The sequence below is a fragment of the Balaenoptera physalus genome (genome assembly GCF_965194825.1).
Source record: "Balaenoptera physalus genome assembly, chromosome: 1".
In the NCBI taxonomy this organism is placed as follows: domain Eukaryota; kingdom Metazoa; phylum Chordata; class Mammalia; order Artiodactyla; family Balaenopteridae; genus Balaenoptera; species Balaenoptera physalus.
In genome coordinates this window covers 179,430,160-179,451,369 of record NC_138882.1, presented here as the reverse complement: position 1 = coordinate 179,451,369, position 21,210 = coordinate 179,430,160, and the positions used below count along the sequence as shown (strand labels likewise).

General features: G+C 56.9%; 1 protein-coding gene and 1 long non-coding RNA gene across 10 annotated transcripts in view; both read right to left on the bottom strand.

Moving 5' to 3' along the window:
- The window catches only part of HSPG2 (heparan sulfate proteoglycan 2), a 101,646-nt gene that overhangs the window by 33,061 nt on the left and 47,375 nt on the right, over nucleotides 1–21,210 (bottom strand). For 6 of the 9 annotated variants that reach the window (XM_082448287.1, XM_082448288.1, XM_082448280.1 and 3 more), the window contains 30 exons: nucleotides 20,970–21,101; nucleotides 20,673–20,817; nucleotides 20,427–20,578; nucleotides 20,185–20,331; nucleotides 18,559–18,722; nucleotides 17,863–18,042; nucleotides 17,571–17,767; nucleotides 17,315–17,462; nucleotides 16,469–16,596; nucleotides 16,037–16,123; nucleotides 15,890–15,948; nucleotides 15,655–15,722; nucleotides 14,605–14,766; nucleotides 14,306–14,482; nucleotides 13,989–14,168; nucleotides 13,757–13,875; nucleotides 12,988–13,099; nucleotides 12,704–12,817; nucleotides 12,489–12,616; nucleotides 12,019–12,105; nucleotides 11,482–11,531; nucleotides 11,069–11,163; nucleotides 10,615–10,755; nucleotides 10,027–10,218; nucleotides 4,330–4,422; nucleotides 3,924–4,004; nucleotides 3,469–3,699; nucleotides 1,656–1,769; nucleotides 334–461; nucleotides 109–195 (listed from right to left, as the gene is read on the bottom strand). In XM_082448287.1, coding sequence (XP_082304413.1) covers nucleotides 109–195; nucleotides 334–461; nucleotides 1,656–1,769; nucleotides 3,469–3,699; nucleotides 3,924–4,004; nucleotides 4,330–4,422; nucleotides 10,027–10,218; nucleotides 10,615–10,755; nucleotides 11,069–11,163; nucleotides 11,482–11,531; nucleotides 12,019–12,105; nucleotides 12,489–12,616; nucleotides 12,704–12,817; nucleotides 12,988–13,099; nucleotides 13,757–13,875; nucleotides 13,989–14,168; nucleotides 14,306–14,482; nucleotides 14,605–14,766; nucleotides 15,655–15,722; nucleotides 15,890–15,948; nucleotides 16,037–16,123; nucleotides 16,469–16,596; nucleotides 17,315–17,462; nucleotides 17,571–17,767; nucleotides 17,863–18,042; nucleotides 18,559–18,722; nucleotides 20,185–20,331; nucleotides 20,427–20,578; nucleotides 20,673–20,817; nucleotides 20,970–21,101 — 3,898 coding nt within the window. The remainder of the gene's footprint in view (nucleotides 1–108; nucleotides 196–333; nucleotides 462–1,655; nucleotides 1,770–3,468; nucleotides 3,700–3,923; nucleotides 4,005–4,329; nucleotides 4,423–10,026; nucleotides 10,219–10,614; nucleotides 10,756–11,068; nucleotides 11,164–11,481; nucleotides 11,532–12,018; nucleotides 12,106–12,488; nucleotides 12,617–12,703; nucleotides 12,818–12,987; nucleotides 13,100–13,756; nucleotides 13,876–13,988; nucleotides 14,169–14,305; nucleotides 14,483–14,604; nucleotides 14,767–15,654; nucleotides 15,723–15,889; nucleotides 15,949–16,036; nucleotides 16,124–16,468; nucleotides 16,597–17,314; nucleotides 17,463–17,570; nucleotides 17,768–17,862; nucleotides 18,043–18,558; nucleotides 18,723–20,184; nucleotides 20,332–20,426; nucleotides 20,579–20,672; nucleotides 20,818–20,969; nucleotides 21,102–21,210) is intronic. The other 3 variants (XM_082448282.1, XM_082448284.1, XM_082448285.1) reach the window with 1 other exon arrangement.
- LOC309655107 lies at nucleotides 4,429–10,018 on the bottom strand. Its single transcript, XR_014260623.1, has 3 exons — nucleotides 8,848–10,018; nucleotides 7,450–7,653; nucleotides 4,429–6,576 (listed from the first exon to the last, which is right to left on the bottom strand). It is a non-coding gene; the product is annotated as an uncharacterized lncRNA (long non-coding RNA).

Sequence of the window (21,210 nt, the reverse complement as noted above, 5' to 3'; positions counted from 1 at the left end):
GAGGGACATGATCCTGGTAGGGACCTTTCTGAGCAACATCATCCAGGACTCTCACCTAGGAGTCTACCATATGCCCCCTCCCTTTATCCCTCCTATTTGCAAACTTACTGCTCACAGTACTGGCCAGTGTAGCCAGGTTCGCAGGCTGTGCAGCGGTATCCACCAGCTCCCAGGCTTTCACAGGTGCGGGAGAACCTGGGATAAGAGGCAAAGGTCAGGCCATGGGATGCCCACTCCCCACCCTGTTCCCTCCACTTCTCCCCCAAAAGTCAGTTCAATGCCCTCCACTCCCCAGTGGGAGTTCTTCCTTGAGCCTTGAGCAAGGGCACCCACATGTTCTCTGGGTTGGTCAGTGGGCAGGCACAGGGCTGGCAGTCCTCAGGTGTTCCAGCAGTGGCGTCTCCATAGTAGCCAGGTGCACACAGCTCGCAGAACTCCCCGGCGGCGCTGTGCTGGCATTGCTGCGAGGCACAAGGATGTCAGCTACTTGCTATTTGGCAAAATTTACCAAAAACTGTACAATTTTGTAACCTCTTGACCTCAAAATTCCATGTTTGTGAGCTTATCTTAAAGAGATAGTCATAGAAGGGCATGCATAATGATTTCACTACAGGATGTTCATCTCAGTGGTGTTTATAAAAGCAAAATGCTGGAAACAAACCATGAAAAAAGAACTGAGAGAATTAAAAAGAGCACCCATCCAAATAGCTATCAAAAAGGATGATACTGATTCTATTTCTTACATTTTTCTACCTAAATACCTGTAATATCAGAGGAAAGTCCCCACGTGAGTATGTGGGGGCGGAGTTTTGGGAATAAGCGCTTCATCGTAAAAACGTGTGTGGGTTTTATGTTTTCCTCCAAAGAGATCCATGTTTCTTTTATTAACGTAGCATATTCCTCATTCCATATGTAGCTTGTGGCTCTGTCAACCCCTGGTCCTTGACCACATACCCTGGACAGCTATACACACACCACTCCGAAAAGTTCAGGCATAAAAAACTACTGAAATATTCAAAGACGTCATGAACTTGTAAGTGAAAAAAGTTGATCATAAAACACAGTGATCCTACGGTTATTTGTAAAACGAAAGGTATATCAATCTGCATAAATATTTGCCTAGAAAAAGAGCAAAAGAGCTCCACAGTCTAACATTGACAGTAACTACCTCCAGATGGTAGGATTTCAGGGAATTTTTACTTTCTTTTTAAGTTATCTCTATAGTCTGATTCTTCTACAGAAAACATGTGTCAGTTTGGTGATAAGAAATAGCAGGAACCAAAGTTTTCTTTTCTTTTTTTTTTTGGCCATGCCATGCGGCTTGAGGGATCTTAGTTCCCCGACCAGGGACTGAACCCGTGCCCGCTGCAGTGGAAGCGTGGAGTCCTAACCACTGGACCGCCAGGGAATTCCCCCAAAGTTTTCTTTATAAGGAAGGATGTTACTCCATAGTTCTGGCCACCCCACCATGCCTGCAACCCCTCGATGCCCAGACCTGCTGGGCCAGGCGCTTTTCCCCATAGGATGTGCCCCACGACCTTGCCCCTGGATCTGGGTCTATCCAAACCAAACCCCTCCCTATCCCACAGCCAGCCCTGACACCCCACCCAGGCCCAGCCAAGCTGACCCCTGCCCTGGCCCTGCTTGCATCTTACCGAGCAGGCCCCGGTCTCCGGGTGGCACAGGTCTGAGTGGCCATTGCATTCGCACAGCTCACAGTGGCCAAGGTAGAGTCCACTCCCAGTGCGTGTGTAGCCTGGGGCACAGTCCTGGGGGTAGAGAGGAGAGTTGGTCTCTGTCTCCATTGTGGTCCCACCCAGAGACAGCAGACCCAGAACCCTTCTCCTCCATCCCCCCTCCACCATCTAGACTCCCACTGGCTCTTGGCAGGGAACTTCCAGGCCCAGCTCTCCACCCCAGCCTCCTCTCTTGGAAGCTCTCCTCCCCCATCTTCACTTTCCCAACACTCCAGAGTTGGGACAGTGTCGCCCCCATCCTGCCTGGCATCTCCAGTCACTCTGGATATACTGAAATAATAGTTCATTCTTAACGGAGAACCCTTCTCCAGCCCCAGGACTTCATCCCTGAAAATTCTTCTGGCAGGGTCTTTATTGAAAAACGTAACCCTGAGATGGAAAAAGGGGTTCAGGAGACCTGGATTTGGAATGAGTCCTCGAAGACCTTTATGATTATGTTTACATTTGCTCAGTAAAGTGAAAGAGGCAGCACCCATATAACCAAGGATGTTTTTACACATCCTAAGTGAGTAATCATGGGTTCCGAAAATAATGAATTTCTATTCGCTGCCCCTTCTTTGAAATCTCTCCAGGCCCTCGCTCCCCGACCATTTCAAAGGGATGTTTATAAATCTGTTTTGCTTCACTGTGGAAAACGTGCACCAAGGATTCTGCTTTCCCCAGGGGTTCTCCTTCAAAATGTGTTAAATTTTATAACTTCAAGGGACGTGAAGTTCATCTATTTGGATTTGAAAGTTCTTGTGGACACAGCAAAGGTGCACAGATGTAAAGCTGCAGAGATGTGGACTTCCCACTGGGACTTCCTCGGTTGGGTGGGGGGCTAGCTGTTTCCACACTTGACCTCCCTGCCACCCACTTGGCATTGCAGCCCTGCCCCCTTCCCTCCTGCGATCCCCCTTCCCCAGTTCCACATTCATTCATCAAATGTTAACTGGTTGCCTGCTTCGTGCCTAGGAATTCAGCCTGCTTCGTGCCTAGGGATTCAGTCAGCTCAGGCCCTGCCCTCGTGTTCACAGTCTCCAGCTGAACCCTGCAAGTGTTCTTGGAGTTCCTCCAACTGCCTGCCCTCTCTTCCACCCCCTACTGCTCTTCCCTCCCGACAGGACTCACTGTCTCTCCCCCGCCCCATCCATCTCATTCACTGGGGGCAGAGGAATCTTCCTGGGGTTCAGTTCCGACCCCAGCACTCCCTCAGCAGCTTGGCAGTCCCTGCTGGAGGGAGCCTTGCTCCAGGCCTGAAGAAGCACCACCCACTCAGCTTTCCAGGGGTGACCCTTCTGCATCGCAGGCTATGTCCCCACACATTCCTCCTTCGGAACTTCTGCTTATTCTGCCCTCCCTGCCTAGAATGCTACTCCAATCCACGCTGTTCACCACTCTGAGGCATTTCCATGCTCTGCTTTGGGCTAATTTGTGTCTCTGTCTCTCTGTCTCTGGCGGGCATCCTGGGAACATGAGCTGGGTCTTAACCTCTGCAGAGTGTAGCTATGTGCCCTTGGGTAAGCTGTGCACCCTTCAGTGCCTCATTTTTTAAAAAATCTGTTAAAAGGGGACAATTACTCATCTCTCAGTGCTGCTGGGAAGAATAAACGAGATGTTGCTGAGTATATTAAAGTTATGACAGTAATCACAGGTGGCCATGGAAATCCCAGTTGACCGCTTGCTGATCCAGCTGTGTTAGCGCAGAGGCATCTGGGCCAGTCACACTCACCTGGCAGGACAAGCCGACATAGCCTGGGGGGCAGCGGCATTCCTCCACCTCAAGGGCCCGGGGTCCCTCTGAGGGCCCGGGCTGGGCGACCTCCAGGCTGACCGCACTGATGCTGGCTGCTTGCGGCATCGAGGAGAACGTGGCCCGGACCAGGAGCTCGTCCAGGTCAGCCAGTGCCATCAGGAGGTGCTCACGGGTGGCTGGCTGCCCATCAGGCCGGCGCCAGAATTCCTGGGTTGGTGGGGGAAGACAGCAAATGAGGGTGAGGGGCATTGGGCTTTGTGTGCTCTTCCTGCAGTGCCCCCAGCCCCAACTCCTGCCTTCCAGGCACTGGCCAAGGACTGTTAGCTGAGGATGTGGGGAGTGAGAGGCAGTGTAGCTGGTGTCAAAGCCAGGCTCCAAAGCAGGGTGGAGGGTGCAGAGGGTCAGACATGGTGTGGCCGAGTGCCTCTCACCTCTCGGAAAATGATCTCGTAGCTCTTCCTCTCCGGGCCCTGCAGCGCTGGCTGGGAGGCCACCAGCATGATGTTGTTGCCCTGGGGAGACACGAGTGGGCTTGGGAGGGGAACTGAGGGGCTCTCGGGGACAGTGGGCTCCTCTCCCAATCCCAGTCTCCTACCTCTCCAATCTCCCAAATTCATGTACCCAAAGGAGTCAGGTACATGCCCACTACCCCATCTTCCAGCAGCTGGGCCTCTGCCTACATAGTGTCCAAACAGATGGTGGGGCGGGGGCATGGGCCTAACTAGTGGGTGGGTGCCAGGCCAGCTGAGTGCTGGACTGAAAGGAAAGGAACACTGAGGGTACCCCCAGCCCCCACCTTCTCCTTTTGCCCACTCAGTGTGGAACCCATGTGCTCACCGTGATCTGGACATCAGGGTCAGACAGCGGGCTGCCCTGGGCCCCCGCTGTGTAGGAGAGGGTGTATCGCAGCTTTCCGCCATAGGCTGCCACCTGCAAGAGGCAAGCCCTGCAGTCACAACCTGACTCTGCCCTCCTCTGGGGTGTGTGCGACCAGACAGGTGAGGGGGCGGAGCCTCTGGAGGCCTTTCTGCACCCGTGCTGTCCTCCCCACCCAACCAGAGGCCGGCGGTTGCCTAAGTGACAGGACATCTATCAGTTCCTTCACAGTCTCAGACCTGGTGGCAGTGACCCTGAGAAGCCTCTGTTCTGTTTTATGGGGTTCCCCATTTCCCATTGTCTCACGATCCCAGCAAACAAGCTCCAAGTCCCTTCCATTAAAGGAATTTCCCATAAAGCAGACAAAGGTAATGACTGTGACCACCACAGGGAGGTTGCAGAAGGTTCAAAAGTTCTCAGCCATGGTGGGGGCAAGGGGATGCTGAAAGTTGCCCCTCAGAACTCTTGCCTCCTGGGCAGGTGGTTTTTGTTTGTTTGCTCAGAGTCCATTTCCCCCGTTGTTTTGCAAACTGTAGTCCTGGTTTCCTTTAAAGGAAACTATGTTCTACAGGCAGACTGTGTGGTTTGAGGGGCCCGGCCCCTCCTCTTCTCAAGCGGAGACATGAGCCAGGTCTGGCCAATCTGCACATTCCACCACTCCCCCTCTCTGCTCCAGCAGGGATGAACATGTGAACCTGGTACTTCTGCCCTTTCTACTGGAACAGAAAAACCCCCTTTACTAGTCAAACGGGAAGCTGGAGAATGATGCCAGCTGAGATAAAGTCCTAATGAGCTCCTGGATCGAGCCATGCCTGATACTGGCTATCTTTGGGCTTTGTACTTTCATGAGCCAATAGATTCTTCGTTGCGGGCAAGCCAGCTGGACTCGGGTTTCCTATTGCTCACAACTGGAAGAGCCTTATGTTTGCTGTTGGGGGCTTCCACTTGGGCAGCCAAGGCCCCAGCTCTGCCCCACAGGACTTTCCTTTCTCTCCTCTGCCGCTAGGGCAGTTGTTCAGGTCAATACCACACTGTGTCAGGCCTAGCCCATTTGCTCATTTGTGTTCATTCAGTTGGTGAGCATTTATTAAACACCTACTGATGACATGCCAGGCCCTGGGCTACACAGGCCCTGAGGATGTTCTCCACAAGCTCAGGGTGAGGTAAGGAATTTAGGGGCATAACCAGATAACCACGAAACAGCTGGTTTCCCGTTTTCTTTGGATGACAACAAGTTCATCGCCATGTCTAGGACCAAGCTGCAGGTGTGTACAGCAGGGTGGCTAAGGGAGCAGACCCTGCAGTCTAAGACTGGGGTTCAAGTCCAGCTCTATTGGCTGGACAGCCTTGGGCAAGTCACTTAACTTCTCTGAGCCCAACTTTCCTCCTATGGAAATGGGAATAAAAATAATACCTACCTTGAAAGGTAGTATGAGGATTAAGTAATGCAGGCCACGTAAAACCCTGCACTCAGCACAGGGCCTGCTGAGCACACAGCCTCAATGCTCGCTAACTCCTCATTGCGCCCAGCTCCACCCTTGGCTCCAGCAAGCTTCCTACCTTCATTTCCCCCTGAACCAGACTGTCTTGTCTGCTTCTCTGAATGTTATTTTATTGCATATTGTGTGTATTCTTAAGAGGCACTCTAAATCATTTCTGGAACAATACTAGTACAAATGCAATACTACTACTAATAATGACGATGATGATGATGGTGATTCCGACATGACAGGAATGATAATCAGATTAACATTGAACTCTGGGAGGCCAGGGTCTTATTCTGCCCATATACAGTACAGCATACAGTAAGTACTTAATGCTTCTTGAATGAATGAATGCAGTCCCAAGAGCTAGGTCAGTGATCTGGATACAGGGTAAAGGGAGACCGAAGAAGAGGTGCCTTACCTCACAGTTAAGACAGCCTTTCTGCCAGGGGGACTGTGGCTTGCTGAAGGGTAAGAGCTGAGGTGGGTTCGATCTCAGCCCTACTTTGACCTGAATGTGGGACCCCTCTCTGGGCCTTGGTCTACCCATTTGTGTCATAAAAGGTTTTGACAAAGGGCCCTCTGATATTTTAGGATTTGATGACACCCCTATTCCCCCACCCCCCCAAATCCTTGTTACCTTGTTCCCCAGGAAGGCTTTGGGCAGCTGCCAATAATAGAGGCTTTCAGGAAGCAGAGAGAAGCCTTTGTAGGAGAGAGAGAACTAGGACAGAAGGACAGGTGGTGAGAGTGGATCGAACAGGTCGGGGGCCAAAAGGGCAGAGATGGTCCCGACGGGGGTGAGAACAGACCCCAGAGGGAGACCCGGGAGGGCAGAGGGATAGAAACCCCACCCCCAGCCCCACAGCTCAGGTCCTGGCCCAGCTCTTTGGACAACTTGCTCCCCTGTCTGGACCCGGACACCCCAACTGCTCTCGCTGGCTGTGGTTTGGGTCAGTGTCTCCTCACATCTGGTGCTATGCCCCTTGTGGATCCCAAGATGATTTACGGGGCACACCAGAGAACATTTTAAAATTTAGTGGCTATTTTGGGACTACCCACTGTGGCGCAGTGGTTAAGAATCCACCTGTCAATGCAGGGGACACGGGTTCAGTCCTTGGTCGGGGAAGATTCCACATGCCGCGGAGCAACTAAGCCCGTGCGCCACAACTACTGATCCTGTGCTCTAGGGTCCAAGAGCCACAACTACTGAGCCCACGTGCTACAACTACTGAAGCCCACGTGCCTAGAGCCCGTGCTCCGCAAGAGAAGCCACTGCCATGAGAAGCCCGTGCACCGCAATGAAGAGTAGCCCCTGCTCACCGCAACTAGAGAAAGCCCGCGCGCAGCAACAAAGACCCAACGCAGCCATAAATAAATAAATAAAATTTAGTGGCTATTTTAATGTGTATTTAAAAATGTAAAACTAGCATAATTGAGTTGGTATATGATTGGTTGAAACAAAAAACTGGAGTAAATAACTGTCCAAGTGGTGTGCAGAAATGGCAGAATCTGTGAAATTGGTTCAGAAAAAACTGAAGTCTAGAAAACATGATGGGTGGGGGGGGGATCCCTTGGTGGGTGCTTTGGCACATACCTGAGAGCCTGCTGAGGAAGACAGAGAAGCAGAGGAGGAGGAGGAGGAGGAGGAGGAGGAGGAGGGGGAGAGCAGAGCTGCTTGCACAGCAGCTGCCGGCTGGGGATGGGGCGAGAGCCCCTGGGGAGGGGTGTGGGGGTGGGCAGCAAAGCTGGAAAGGAGCTGCCAGATCTCGGCATCCATCCGCCTCTGGGCCTCATCCACCTGGGGGACCGAGAGAGGGAGGACAGAGGAAAGGAGCAGAAGGACAGAAGGGACACCGTGAGGCTCTGCCTGCCCCCAGGTCGTGCCACGCCCAACCAGCCGCCCACGCCTGTGCTATCTGTTCACGAGTGCCGATGCCTGACGCTCCGGCCTTTGTACCTGCTGCCCTTTTGCTCCCCGTGAGACTGGTGGAGCTACCTGGAATGGGCCCAGACTATGGGGAGAAGCTCATATACTGGGTGCCCCTGGTAAGAGAGGGGCAGACAGTTCTGCCCAAGCTCAGGCTAGAGGGGCTGGAGGCAGCCCCAGGGGCATATGTGGTGCCGAGACGGCTCCTTGGGCCTCACGTTCCGTGCATGTCCATGGTACCAGCCCAAGCCACTCACAGTTCTGTAATGTTTCCCAAGGGCAACACTGGAGTGGTCCAGGCATCAGGTTGGGGCCTGGCCTGGCCTGGGGGAAAATGACCCAGGAAGGCCAGGGCCTCAGCCCCAAGCTCCTACTTGGACTGCGCTCTCTGGTTTCTTCCCTGGGGCCCTAGACACAGGCTGTCCCCAGCCAGGCCTTGGCCGTCCCCTGTGACAGCCGCTGTGTCCGGCCCTTGCCCTGTGGGGGCCCCAGGATCCTCCCAGCAGCCACAGCTGCCCGCAACTGCTCCTCTGAGAGGGACGTGCGGTTCTGACGGGTAGAGGGCACAGCTCTGGGGCTGTCCTCTCCCCGTGGATATGGCGGCCAGAAAGGCCCACGCGGACTGGGGAGAAAGACGCATGCTCCCCTCTCCAGGCTGAGACACAGGGTTAACTCCAGGCCGTGGAGGGCCATACACACACAGATGGTTAACGGAGGCTGCTTGGGAGACAGCGCTGGGGTAACCTGGTGGGTCAGGTATAGTCACATGGTTTAGCATCAAGTTAGTTTCCTGGCTAACTCAGCCACCACTCTGGCCACAGACAGTTGGCACCAGGACCAGACCACACAGTAGATGAGGCACACACCCCTCCTGGTTCTAACTCCTGCTATCACAGGGCTTGGGCACAGCAGTGCCCTGACCGTGGGCCATCGGGCACGACCTGGGTCCATGTGGACCCATATTGCCCGGGGAACTGGGCATCTCCCCACGCGGGGCAGAGGGCATCCAAGAACACACCATGCCCACGTCACATCAGTTTCACACCACTCAGATTGCGGGCCTACCTGGTGAGCCTGGCGCATCCGCGCAAAATATGTCTCCCTCTGTGGGGCACAGGGAAATGCCAGGAGAGGGAGTCAGAGAGAGAGAGAGTGAAAGGTCTGGAGCTGCAGGGCAGTAGGGAGGAAGACACGGAGGCCAGGAAAGGAGGAGAAGGGAGAAGGGACCAGAAGGCAGCCAGCCCTGGGAGGAGGCTGGGATACGTGGGTCTGTCCAAGGAACAGGGACAGGGAAACCTTGAACACCCCCTCCTAAGTGTCCCTGACCTTCCTGGGGCCCTGGGCGTGGGGACACATCTGCTTGAACACCGGCCTCAGCCAGCAGGGATGCCTGTACCAAGACCCAGTTTCCCTGGGTGCCCCCAGGTGGCTCTGACCGCTCACAGAACCCATTTGGGCGGCCGCCCTGGAGTCCAGCCCAAGACCCTGCGCCCCACCGTGCCACTAACACCACCGCCCCATCACCTCCGCGCTAGACCATGACTCTGGAGGAGCAAAGACTCTGACTAGTGTAGTATTTAAGGTCGGCCTCTGACCTGATTGGAATCCCAGCATTGCCACCTTCAGGCTGCGGGAGCCCAGGCAAGTCACCTAACCTCTCTCACCTCAGTTTTCTCACTTATGCAATAGGGCAGTAGTTGTACTTAGCTCATACAGTTGTGATTTATGACATGTAAAAGTGCTTGCAACAGTGCCCAGCACAGAGTAAGAGATCAGTAAATATGACCTCTAATAAGAATACCCAACACCAAGCACAGGGCTGACAGCACAGAGGGAATTCCATGTGTGAGCAAATGAATGAAACTGAAACTGTCTCATTTGTCCTTGTGTTTCCAGGGCCTCGCTCAGGACCTGCTTGTTGACTAACTGCGCGAAAGCTAATAGTCATTAACAGGCGAGCACTTATTATGCACCAGGCATGAGCTCTAATCCTCCGAGCTGCTTTGGAGCTGAGGTTTATCAAAAGGCAGCCAGCTGGGAGGCGGCAGGGCTGGGTTTAGACCGAGTCCTACCTGACCCCAAAGGCTGCACGCTTAACCATGACATGACTGATGCCTCCCTGCCGGCCCAAAGTGCTCTGGGGTCAACTCGTGTCTGAGTCCCTGCTGGCCCCAGGGCTCGGCAGGGGCCTGGCTCAGAGCTGGCGATCAGGCAGGGTCTGCCAGGCCCTGCTGCATGTCACACCTTGTCTCCCTGGTATGTCTCCGGCAGCTGCCAGTAGAAGGACTCGTGGCCAAGGTTGGCGAAGTTGCCAAAAGTAAGCTGGGCACCCTCGGGCACCGGCTCCACGGTGAAGCCTCCTGTCAGGTGGCTGTTCCGCTGTGGGTTCACCAGGGTGAAGCCTTGGAAGTCCCCAGGGGCAAAGTGGGTGGAGATCTGGCAGCAGAAGGAAGACGGGGGTCAGCCTGGGCACTGGGGCGGGCACCTTGGTGGGGGAGGGGCGGGCTGGGCATTAGAGTGGGGAATGGGGGGATGGTGAGACCAGGGCTAGGACAGAAATAATGGGGAAATGGAGAGGACATTTGGGGGAAGGAGGGGGTTGGGGTCAGTGATGACATAAGCAATAATGGGGTCATGGGGAGGGCATTAGGGGCGGGGGTGAGGGTTGCTGGGATCTGTGCTTACATGGGCAGTGATGGAGGCATGGGGACAGGTGTCCCCACAGGCAATGGGGATGCCACTGGGCTAGGCTTCTCACCTGCCCTGCCCTAGTGATGAGCCAGGAGAGGCCGGCGGCAGGCCCCGGTGCCAGGGCAGTGTAGGGGCTCTTACCAGGTGGCGCGTGTAGGAAGAGCTGGTGCACTGCTGGGTGATACCCATGCAGAAGCAGGGCAGGCAGCCAACCGGGTTGCTGGCGTTCAGGTGAAAGTGGTGGGGCCGGCAATAGCTGCAGGTGAGGCCTTCCACCTGGGCCTGGAGGATGGGTAGAAAGGTGGGTGCAGGGAGCTCAGATGGCTCTCTTGCACCTTCAGCAGCCTTTGAGCCAGGCTTTCCAGCCACTTCCAGCAGTTCTGGGGAGCCCCTGCTGCCCCCATGCCTAGGCCCCGGCTCCCATCAGATGCTGCCTAACATGCCACGAGGCCCCGAGCAGTAGGGCAGAGAAGGGCCCTGCGAGGAAGGGTGGCAGGGGCGCAGGGACAGCCCTGAGGGTATGGTGACAGGGAAGCCCTGGCAACCGCCGTGGCTGCGGTTCAGGGCCTCGTGGAGGGCAGGGGTTTGGACTAACCTTGCACTGGCATTGTCCAGCAGAGTCACACTGGTCGCTGATGCTGCCCTGGGGGTCACAGCCACAGCCGACTGGCTCTGGCAACTGGCCGTCTCCTGAGATGGAGGGAAGCCACAGCTGGAACCCCAAACCTGCCACCGAGCATCCCCATTTTCACCACCCTCTGGGCATCTAACTCACCACCTGAGAGAGGAAGTGTTTGTTTCTGAACACCTACCACGCACAGGCGTTATACACATTCACAGCAGCCCTCTGGGGTACGTGGGCCTTTTACTGCCCCCGTTTTACAGATAAAGAAGCCGAGGCTCAGAAAGGTAAAAGTCACTTGCCCCAGGTTGAAGGAGAACAAAGGCTCTGTCCTAGTTCCACCCCTAGCGTAGCCAGATCCCAAAAGCCTCCCCACCCCAACTCACTTCGACATGGCTGGCCTTGGCTGGGGTTGCCATGGTAACCTGGGGCACACCTGTGGTGAGAGAAAGCACTGGGTGAATGGAGGGAAGAACCACAGAATCCTGGACTGTGCTGGGGGCCCCGTATTGGACTCAATGACCTCAGGGTGCTGGAAGGAAACTATTAGCCTAACTCACCCATTTCACAGATGGGGAAATAGGTGGGAGAAGAAGGGCAGGGACTTGCCCAGTATGGTCAGGCCTCAAACCCAGGACTTTCAGCAAGAATGAGGGGTTTTCTGGGAAGATTCTGGCCTGGTTGGGGCAGGGGGGCAGGGGGTGTTGGGAGTTGGGGGTAAACTGCAGGCCTAGATCTCTGAGGGCCTCGAATGCCAGGCTAAAGGTTTAGGCTCTCGGGTAAAGGAGCTAATTGCCTTCCGGGGGCCTTTGTGAGACAGAGTGGGCGGATTCTGGTTCCTTCTGGTCAGGAGGGCTGGGCCTAGCCTGACTCCAGGGGCAGGCCCTCCTGCACGCTCCCTACCCTGCCCGCACCTGCCTCACCTCTCACAATGACGCCCGCTGTGGCCTGGGGAACACGCATCACAGGTGGGGTGGCCATCTGTGTCCAGAAAGCAAGTGTGGGTGGCTCTGTGGGTGCGGGGGGCAAATTTCCAGTTAGAAGGTCAGCAGCTCTTCTTTCAGGACCAGGGCAGGAAGGAGAGGAGGAGCGGGCATGTGAGTTAACGTGTCCTGAGTGCCAGCTACATGCCAGGCTCTGTGCTAAGAGTTCCATGGCATCATCTCATGCTCACACCAGGGGCCAAAGTGGAGGTACGTCATTATCCCCATTTCACAGATGAAGAAATTGAGGCCCAGAGAGAGAAGTGTATCTTATACAAAGTGACACCTTGAGGAAGTGGTAAGGCCACGATTTAACCACTGCCTCTCAGAAGGGTCTGGGAAGAAGGGAATCTGGGACAGGGCAATGGACGTTTCAGGAAAGGGCAGGTACAGGCAAGGACTGGACGCACTGGCCAGCAGCAGGGGCTCCGTGACAGGGGCATGGCTGGCAGTCTTGTGGTGTCCCACGCTGGGCATCCCCATAATATCCGGGCTGGCACTGCTCACATTGGGGGCCCTCTGTGTGGTGCTGGCAGCCCTGTGTGGGGGGGTAGAACGTGGGTTGAGGCTGAGCCCCTGGAGGCCACAGATCCCTGGGGTAGGAAGGAAGGAGGGTGGGACTCACCTGGCAGGCACCTGTTTCGGGCTCACAGACCTCTGTATGGCCATGGCAGCTGCAACGTTCGCAGGTGCCCAGGTAGAGGCCGCTGGGCATGCGTGTATAGCCTGTGTCACAGTCCTGGGGGCAGGAAGATGACGGTGGAGGGACTTCCTCAGCAGGGGCTGTTCTGGGAAGGGACCACTGGATGGCTGGGGCGGGCTTGGGGAGGTGGGAGAGCTAAAGGAGGAGGAGCCAGCAAGCACCGTGGAGGGAGCTGGCTGGACAGGTGGGTGGGGCCCAGGGCTCACCTGGCAGGATGGGCCACGGTACCCAGGTGGGCAGGTACACTGCTCCACTTCCAGTGCAGGGTCCTGGCCGGTGTCCTCAGGCACAGCCACATCCATGCTGATGCCAGAGACCCTGGGTGTGGCAAGAACCACTATGAATGAGCACTCGCGCTGGGTCTGGCACCCCTGGAGCCCTACGCGCTATCACCTCATTAATCCTCCCAGCGGCCCTGCCGTGATGCTACTGGGGCCCCGCCCAGCTCCCTGACTGGGCGTCCATGCCCCAGCAGCTGCAAGGGCTGTGGTGAAAGGCTTATACCTGTAACTTCCTCCAGGGAATGAGCCTTCCTTGCCAGGAGAGGTCACACTGTCCCACTCCCTTGGGGTGACCAATGACAGACTGACCCAGGGTACAAAGGCCCCTCTGCCTCAAGGCAGGATGACTTTGCAGGGCTCCATGGGGATGAGACCGAGGCTGGTCTTCACCTGACACCGCTTCCTTGCCTGGCCACTTCTCCCTCCTGTGTCCCTCCCTCCCAGGTTCTCCTTGTCAATCACGGGCACCCAAATCCCCATCTCAGGCTTTGCTTCTTGGGGACCCGACCTAAGACAAGCCTTCTGAGGGAGGTACTGTTATAATCTCCATTTTACAGATGGGGAAAATGAGGCACAAGAAGGCCGCAGAGCCAGAAAGCAGCAGAGCTGGCAGTCTGGCTGCACCATGTCGCACCGCTTAGCCTGGAGCCACCCCCAAGTCCCCTCTGGTCCTGCCGCCCCGGGCCCCAGACACCTGCTCTCCGCTGGCCGCTGGGTGTAGGATGCCTGGATCAGGAGGGTGTCGACGTCCGCCAGTGCCATCAGCAGGTGCTCCCGCGTGGCCGGCTGCCCGTCAGGCCGCTGCCATGCTTGCTGCCGAGGAAAGAGCTTATGGGCTGCAACCCCTGACAGCCTGACACCTGAGTGAGAGGAGCAGGGGGCCTGCCCGCCTCCCCCCGCGGGTCTCCTGGGATGGTGCTGCTCACCTCTCGGAAGGGCACGGTGAAGGTGCTGGGCTGGCCGGGGCTAGGCTCCTGGGAAGAGTGATGCTCCAAGATAATGTTATTGCCCTGCAGTACCACCAGCGGCTGCCTGTGCAGGGGCGCGGAGCCAGGCTGGGGCCGCTGGGTCACTGTAAAGCGCAGCTCTCCGCCATAGGAGGTCACCTGGGACACAAGGCAGACAGGTGCTCAGCTGGGGCCCCCACCGTCGGGCCCTGCCACTGCTCCAGCCACCTCCTCCGCCTCTTCTCCAAAGGTACCATGCTGCCTGGAATTCCCTTTCTCATCCCACCCCCGCCCACCTTGTCCCCCAGGAAGCGTGAAGGGAGGCTCCAGAAGTAGGGCCCAGATGGGAGGCTGTGGAAGGAGGAGAAGACCAGTTCCCCGGGCATGGGCGACGAGATGCCCTCGCTGGTGTTGTGGGTGCCCGCGGCGTTGGTCAGGCTGAACGAGGTGGGCTCCTCAGAGGCCCCCAGCACCTAGGAGGTGGGGGGAGAAGAAGGCGGGATGGGGGCCATGGCCTGTGACTGGCCCTTGGTCCACCCAGCCCTGGGCTTGGAGGTCCCGCCAGTGTGCCCAGCCACCCGCCTCGTGTAGGTACCTGTGCGCGGCTCCAGGAGGAGCTGGTGCACTGGCGACTGACGCCCATGCAGAAGCACTTGAGGCAGCCGTCAGGGTTGCGGGTGCTCAGGTGGAAAGAGCCAGCGACACACTCGTTGCACAGGCGCCCCACCACGTTGTTCTGCAGGCACAGAGCTGGGAGCTGCAGGGTGGCCCACAGGAGGGGCTGCCTGGAGCTTCCGGTCCAATCCACCCATATTCTAGATGGGAACCCAAGGCCAGAGGGAGCCGTGAAAAGAGCACATGTATGAGGGCGGCCACCATGTGAACAATAATTCCCCATTAATGGGAGGTTATACAACCAATCGTTTTTCTCTTTTCTCTTTGGTTGCTAGGGGGCTCACGAATAAATTTTAGACTTGAAATATAGCAACGTGGTCAGAATAATTACTGCTACCATGAATGGAGTGTTTCATGAACTGTGCTAGTTTCTATTCAACCAGCACCTCATTTAACTCCTCTGAGTCCCTTGAGAGGGATGTGACATCTCCATGCTTCACACGAGGAAACCGAGGCTCAGGGATGGGAAATGATTTACACAGGGTTCCTCAGCTTGCTAATCCGCTCTGGGATGTAACATCAGGAATGCCTGATTCCAAAATCTGCCCAGTTCTTTCTTCTGCAGACACCTGATGCTCCCACCCTCAATGCAAACCATTTCCCTCCTCTGAGCCCCCATCTCCTCATCTGTGAGTTGGTGATGCTATTAGCTACACCATTGTGTCAATGTGGAATGAAAGCACGGTTAAAGCAAAGCTACAGTACAGATATAACGGTCTCACAAAGAATGACTAGCAAAGGACCTGAGACTTGAACCCAGGTCACCTGCCACCCCAAACCAGCGCTCCTTCCTGATGCCGGGCCACCTCTCGTGAAGGGGAAGACAAGCCCACCAGGTCCATCCGCCTGCAGCTAGGTCACCACCCACTGGCCAAGGAGCGATGGAGAGGATGGAGCCTCCTTCCTCCCTCTCCCAGCTGTGTGCTGGGACCCAAGGCCCCTGGGGTGGGGGAGGGGAGGGCACGCGTACCTTGCAGAGGCAGGCCTCTCCAGAGGTCCCCGTGCTGCCTCGCTCATCACAGCGCACAATCTGCTGGTCTGGAGACACAAAGTAGGTATGGACAGGCAAGACGGGAGTGGGATGGACATAATCTGGACAGAGTGGGGCGGCTCCCCAAGGATCATGGGGTTTGTGCTGGACTTGGGGACTGGGGCCTGGTGGGCAGCCTGGGGAGGTGCCAGGGGATGGTGGCTGCGATACTCACTGGTGGGCCTGCACTTCCCGCCGGGCTGGATGGGGTTGCCCTCATATCCGGGGGCACAGCTGGGGAAGGGAGAGGGTTGTCAATGGCACTCCCATGCCCCCACCCATGATGGCCTGCTTCTCCCAGCCCCCACCGGCTCTCCCTCACCTCTCACAGCGGCGGCCTGTGTAGCCTGGGGCACACGCATCACACGTGGCTTGGCCATCCGTGTCCAGGAAGCAGGTATCTGAGAACCTGTGGGTACCAAGTGGACAGAACATGGGGCAGGGTTGCGATGATGGGCCAGGCCAGGGCTTACAGTCCCACTCTGGGAATGACTGCTGTCCACAGGGACATAGCAGGCTATGAGGCCCACTTGCTCTTGGTCTGCAGCCTCATAGCAACACTAGGAAGACAGATGGCCCCATTGTATGGAAAAGGAAGCAGGCCTGGAGAGGTCAAGGGGCCTAGAATAATTTAGTGACCGGGTGAAGATTTGAACCCAGGCAGGTCTCCCATCTCCCTGCCCAGAGGATGCCCCTAGCCGCAGCACTGCCCGCTCCCTCAGCCCTATGTGCCCCATCTCGAGCTGGCTCTGACCTGCGGGAGGCGTCGATGTACGGGCAAGGGCAGGGCCGGCAGGCAGTGGCCGTGGCCTTGGTGGCGTCACCAAAGAAGCCGGCCTTGCATTTGTTGCACTGTGGTCCCTCTGTGTTGTGCTGGCAATTCTGGGAGGAAGGGGAGGGAGTGGTTCAGGTTCTACAGAGCAGCCCTCTGACCCCAGTGTGGGACCACCTTGGACCAGATGGGCTCCCTGACGGTGGGCCTTTGAGGCTAGCTGGATCAGCCTCTGCCATCATGCTGGAACTACCACAGCTTTGCAGACAGGGGAACACCCAGCTCCATCCTGACGGGGAGCTCACCACCTCACGTGGCAGCCTGTCCCATAGAAGGTTCCAAATGCCTGCTTTGTATTGACCTAAACCCACATTCTTCTTCCAGTCTGCACCCACTGGTTAGTTTTGCCCTCTGTAGGCCGTTCCTTTTACCCCTGACAGCTCTTCAGGGATTTGGAGATAACAGTTTTCCCTGCTTGAGCCTTCTTTCTGTCAGCTCCACAATCCCAGCTCCCTCCACCATTCCTAAGAAATAATGTTATGATTTATAGGCTCCTTCCTCTTAGGAATGCCCTGCTAAAGGCCATGCTTTACACAGTACTATCCAGGATTGGTATGACCAAGGTGGAAGAGAGTAGCACTTTCACCTCTCCCATCTGGACATAATATCTCTGTTAATGCATCCAGAGGTCATGATAGCTTGGGTGGCAGCCATGGCAGTCATTCTGGAGGCTTGTGCTAAGCTTTGGGTACAAGGAAGCCTCAGCCTGAACCTCCCACTGAGCCCTTGCCCCTAGCCAGTATCCAAGTGCCAGCTGGCATGACTCACCAGGCAGTGGCCATACACAGGGTCACAAGAGCTGGCATGGCCATTGCAGTTGCAGCCAGAGCAGGTGCCCAGGTAGGGCCCACCAGGCACCCGGGTGAAGTGGGCATCACAGCTCTCACAGGACAAGCCGGAATAGCCAATGGGGCATCTGTGGGGACAGGACCAAGACACTGGCTGCAAGAACCATGAGGCCTTGCTGTTTCTCCCCTATCTTTGCCAGGGTCCCTGTGGTCCCCGGCCCTGCCAGGTCAGGCACCTGCACTCCTCTACGCTGTGGGCGCGGCCATGGCTGGTAGCGTAGGTGACAGTTGTATCCATGGAGATGTCACTCAGCCCCACACTGGCCATCTTGGCGTTGTACACTGTCTGGATAAGCACAGCTTCCAGGCTCTGCAGCACCTGCAGCATCTCCGCTCGCTGCACTGGCCGGCCAGACTCATGGACCCAGTGCTCCTGGGTGTGGACAAAGGTGGGAGGGGTCATGCATCAGCACCTGCCCAGCCTGTACCCCCTTCACTGCCAGCCCTGAGGGATCAGGCCCCACACACCTCAGAGAAGTGGACCTGGCGCAGGTTCACAGAACCGGGCTGGGTGGGCGTGTGGCCTCGGGAGAGCAGGCGATGTCCGGCGCCCACCAGGACCACGTCTGGCCGCTGCACTGGCTCCAGCATGCCACGTGCCAGCTCATAGCGCACCTTGTAGCGCAGGGAGCCACCGTAGGAGTCCACCTGGCCGAGATAGGGCAGATCAGGGCTGGGACAGTCATGGGCACGCTTGATGCCCACTGTGTGTCCACTCGTTCCCCTCCTCCCTCACTCTGCATAGCTGGTACTGCGTGTCCAGCACGGAGCTGGGCACAGGGAAGCAGAGATGGGTGGGACTTGGGCTCTGCTTTGGGTATGCTCAGTCCAATTTGGGGGAGGAGTCTGATAATACTGTGTAAAAGGTGCCCAGGGAGGCCGGAGGAGGGCACTGGGCCCAGCTCAGACGTGGGGAGTGGTCCGAGAGGGCTTTCCAACAGCTGAGTCAGCATTCCTCCCAACCTGACCATGGCAGGCCTGACCCTGCCTTGAATGAACGAGCCGCTGCCCACGGGGGGCTGCGCTGGGGCAAGACGACACGTCTCCCAGAGCAGAGATTGCCCTGCTCCACGGCTTCAGAGGGAGCGGAGCCCAGGCAGGTTCTGGGCATGTGCAGCGGGGCTCGGCCACCTCCCCATCCAGGGCGGCAGCCCGGTCTGTCACCTTGTTGCCCAGGAACTGCTCAGGCAGAGCCCAGAAAGAGTCATGGACCAGGAAGCGTCGGGACAAGTCGACCAGCTGGAACTCCTGCAGAGCGGTGTCGATTTGCAGCTGGGTGGAGGAGAGGGGCGGCATGCCAGGCTGTGTGGGCATCGTCACATTCACGCCTGGGTGGCAAAGGGGAGGGGTGAGGGCCATGCATGTTCTGGCCCGAGATAGCCCCCTTGAGGGGCTGTAACCCAGAGAGATGGGAAAGTCTTGGGAGAAGTGTGATTTAGAGAGAACGTTAGTCTCTCTCCCAAAGTCAAATAAAAGCAAAGGTTTTTTTTCCTCCTGAAGTTCTGGAGCGTCTCCCAAAGCATGCTCTGGGCAAAGCCAATACTTCAGAATGATGGTTGGGAACCACCTGGGAACCCCAGGGTCAAGGAAAGGTCAAAGGGATTTTTTGCAGCAGGACTTTTCAGAGCCTTTGCTTGCCAATAGATCCATGGACTGTCAGGGTTGGAACAGCCCACAGGGGCCAGTAGAGAGCTACACAGGGCTGAAGAATGGGCGCCCAAGTCCTGGTTCCACCACCCTCCAGATGTGTGATCTGAGCAAAGGCCTCAGTTTCTCTATCTGTAAAATGGGGGTAATAGTGGCTTGCTTCACAGGGTTATTAGGAAGCTAAAATGAACAAACTGATATAAAATGCTTAAAACAGAATGTGGCACAGAGGAGGTGCTCAAAAACCGGTTAGCTGTTACTGTTGCTGTTATTATGACAGGTCATCTAGTCCAGCCCTCTCCTACACACACACACACACACACACACACACACACACACACACACACACGGGAATTCTCTCTACAGCACCCTCCCAGATCTCGAAGGCAGTACCAACCATCCAAGAGATGGCATTTCTGTGATGATGGCAATGTTCCTGAACCCAGGTCCGTTTGATGCCTGGGCCCACGCCATTCTGCCTCTCAGAGCCAGAGAGAACTGAGTCCAACTGCCTGGCTTTATGTTTGGGAAAACAGGCCCAAAGAAGCCAAGAGTCTCAAAGTCACACAGGCAGTAACTAGTGCATCTGGAGGTCAGCCCTGGGCTAAGAAGATGCCAAAGCCTTGGTTCTTAATGCTCTGGGGTCACTGGTGCCTCTGCATTCTGCAGGGTGAGGATGATGAGGACGGTGAGGATGACATTACTGGATACTTACTGGGCACTTACCAGGGACCAAGCACTATTCTGAGTGGCTTATGCATATTAATCCATTAAGTCCTTATAACAACCTGGGTAGTTAATATTTTATCCCCATTTTGTAGATGAGAAAACTGAGACACAAGATAGTAACTTGGCTAAGGGCACACAGGCAGTAAGGGTCAGGGTCAGGATTTGAACCCGGACTCCGGCTCCAGAGCCCATCCTCATCGTCACCTAACGCAGGCAAATATCAACTGTGGGTTTGGCTTTTCCTAAAAAAGTTTTGTTTTCCCCTGAAATGCTCTTCTTACGGAGCTCAGCATTTCTTCAGCAACCCCGTGTCCCTCCCTGAACTGGCCCCATGTGTCCAGGGCATGCTGCTCTCCCATATCTGCCCTCTGAGCCCGTTGGAGCCTGCCGCTTGCCTCCCATCCACCAACGCACCCTTGAAGTCATTGGGCTGGTCAAAGCGCAGCCGGATCTGGTCTCGGAAGCGGCGGCTGCTCTGGCACACGGTGGTGATGCCAAAGCAGAAGCAGGGCAGGCAGGAGGCGCTGTGCTCCAGGTAGAAGTGCCCGTCGGGGCAGGGTCCTGAGGGGCGGCAAGGGAGTGGGCTACGGCCGGTCCCAGGCAGGCAGCCCCGGCTCCAGCCCCACGCCCGGTGCCCACCTGCCCATGGGCCGTACCTCGCTGCGGGATGAGCTCCAGGACACCGTCGGGAATGCCGAACACCATGCCTCGGGCGTTCATGGCCTCACAGGTGTAGGCGCCCTGGTCTGCCTCCTTCACATCACGAATGGTCAGCGTGCCACGGCCTCCCTCACTCGTCATTGTCACCCTGGTGGGCCCCGAGACAGAGGTGGGGGTCAGGCCTGGACCACTGGCCGCACCTCCCCCATGTCCCCAGCCCCTGCCGGGGCCCAGAGCTGTACCTGGGATGAGAGGGGATGTGGCCCCAGTTGAGTCTCCAGTTGATGATGGGGGTGGGGACGCCAATGGCCACACAGGTGAAGGTCACCGTCTGGCCCCGGGAAGCCTGGACCGACTCTTGGGGAGGGGTCACCACCTGGGGAGGCACTGGGAGATGGGAGCAGGAGTGAGGGGTGGGAGGGGCAAAGGGAGGAGGAGTGGGGTGGGGGTGGGGGGAATGGCTCAGAGGAGCCAGGCCGGAGAAGAGACTGTGGGGAGGGGCCCAGGGCCCCGAGCTCGCCGCCCAGCTCCCTGCTCACTGCAGCCAAACTCGTCGCTGCGGTCGGGACAGTCGCTCTCCTCGTCACAGTGGAAGCTGGCCGGGATGCACGTGCTTGTGGAGACACAGCGGAACTGCGTGGGCCCGCATACATCCTCGGGGTGCTTGGCGGCTGGGGACAGAGCCAGGTAGTGTGGGCAGTGGGCACTGCCCTCAGGGAGGACCCCCCATTGCCTACCCATGCCCAACAGCCCACCCTGTCCACCTTCCCCAGGTGACCC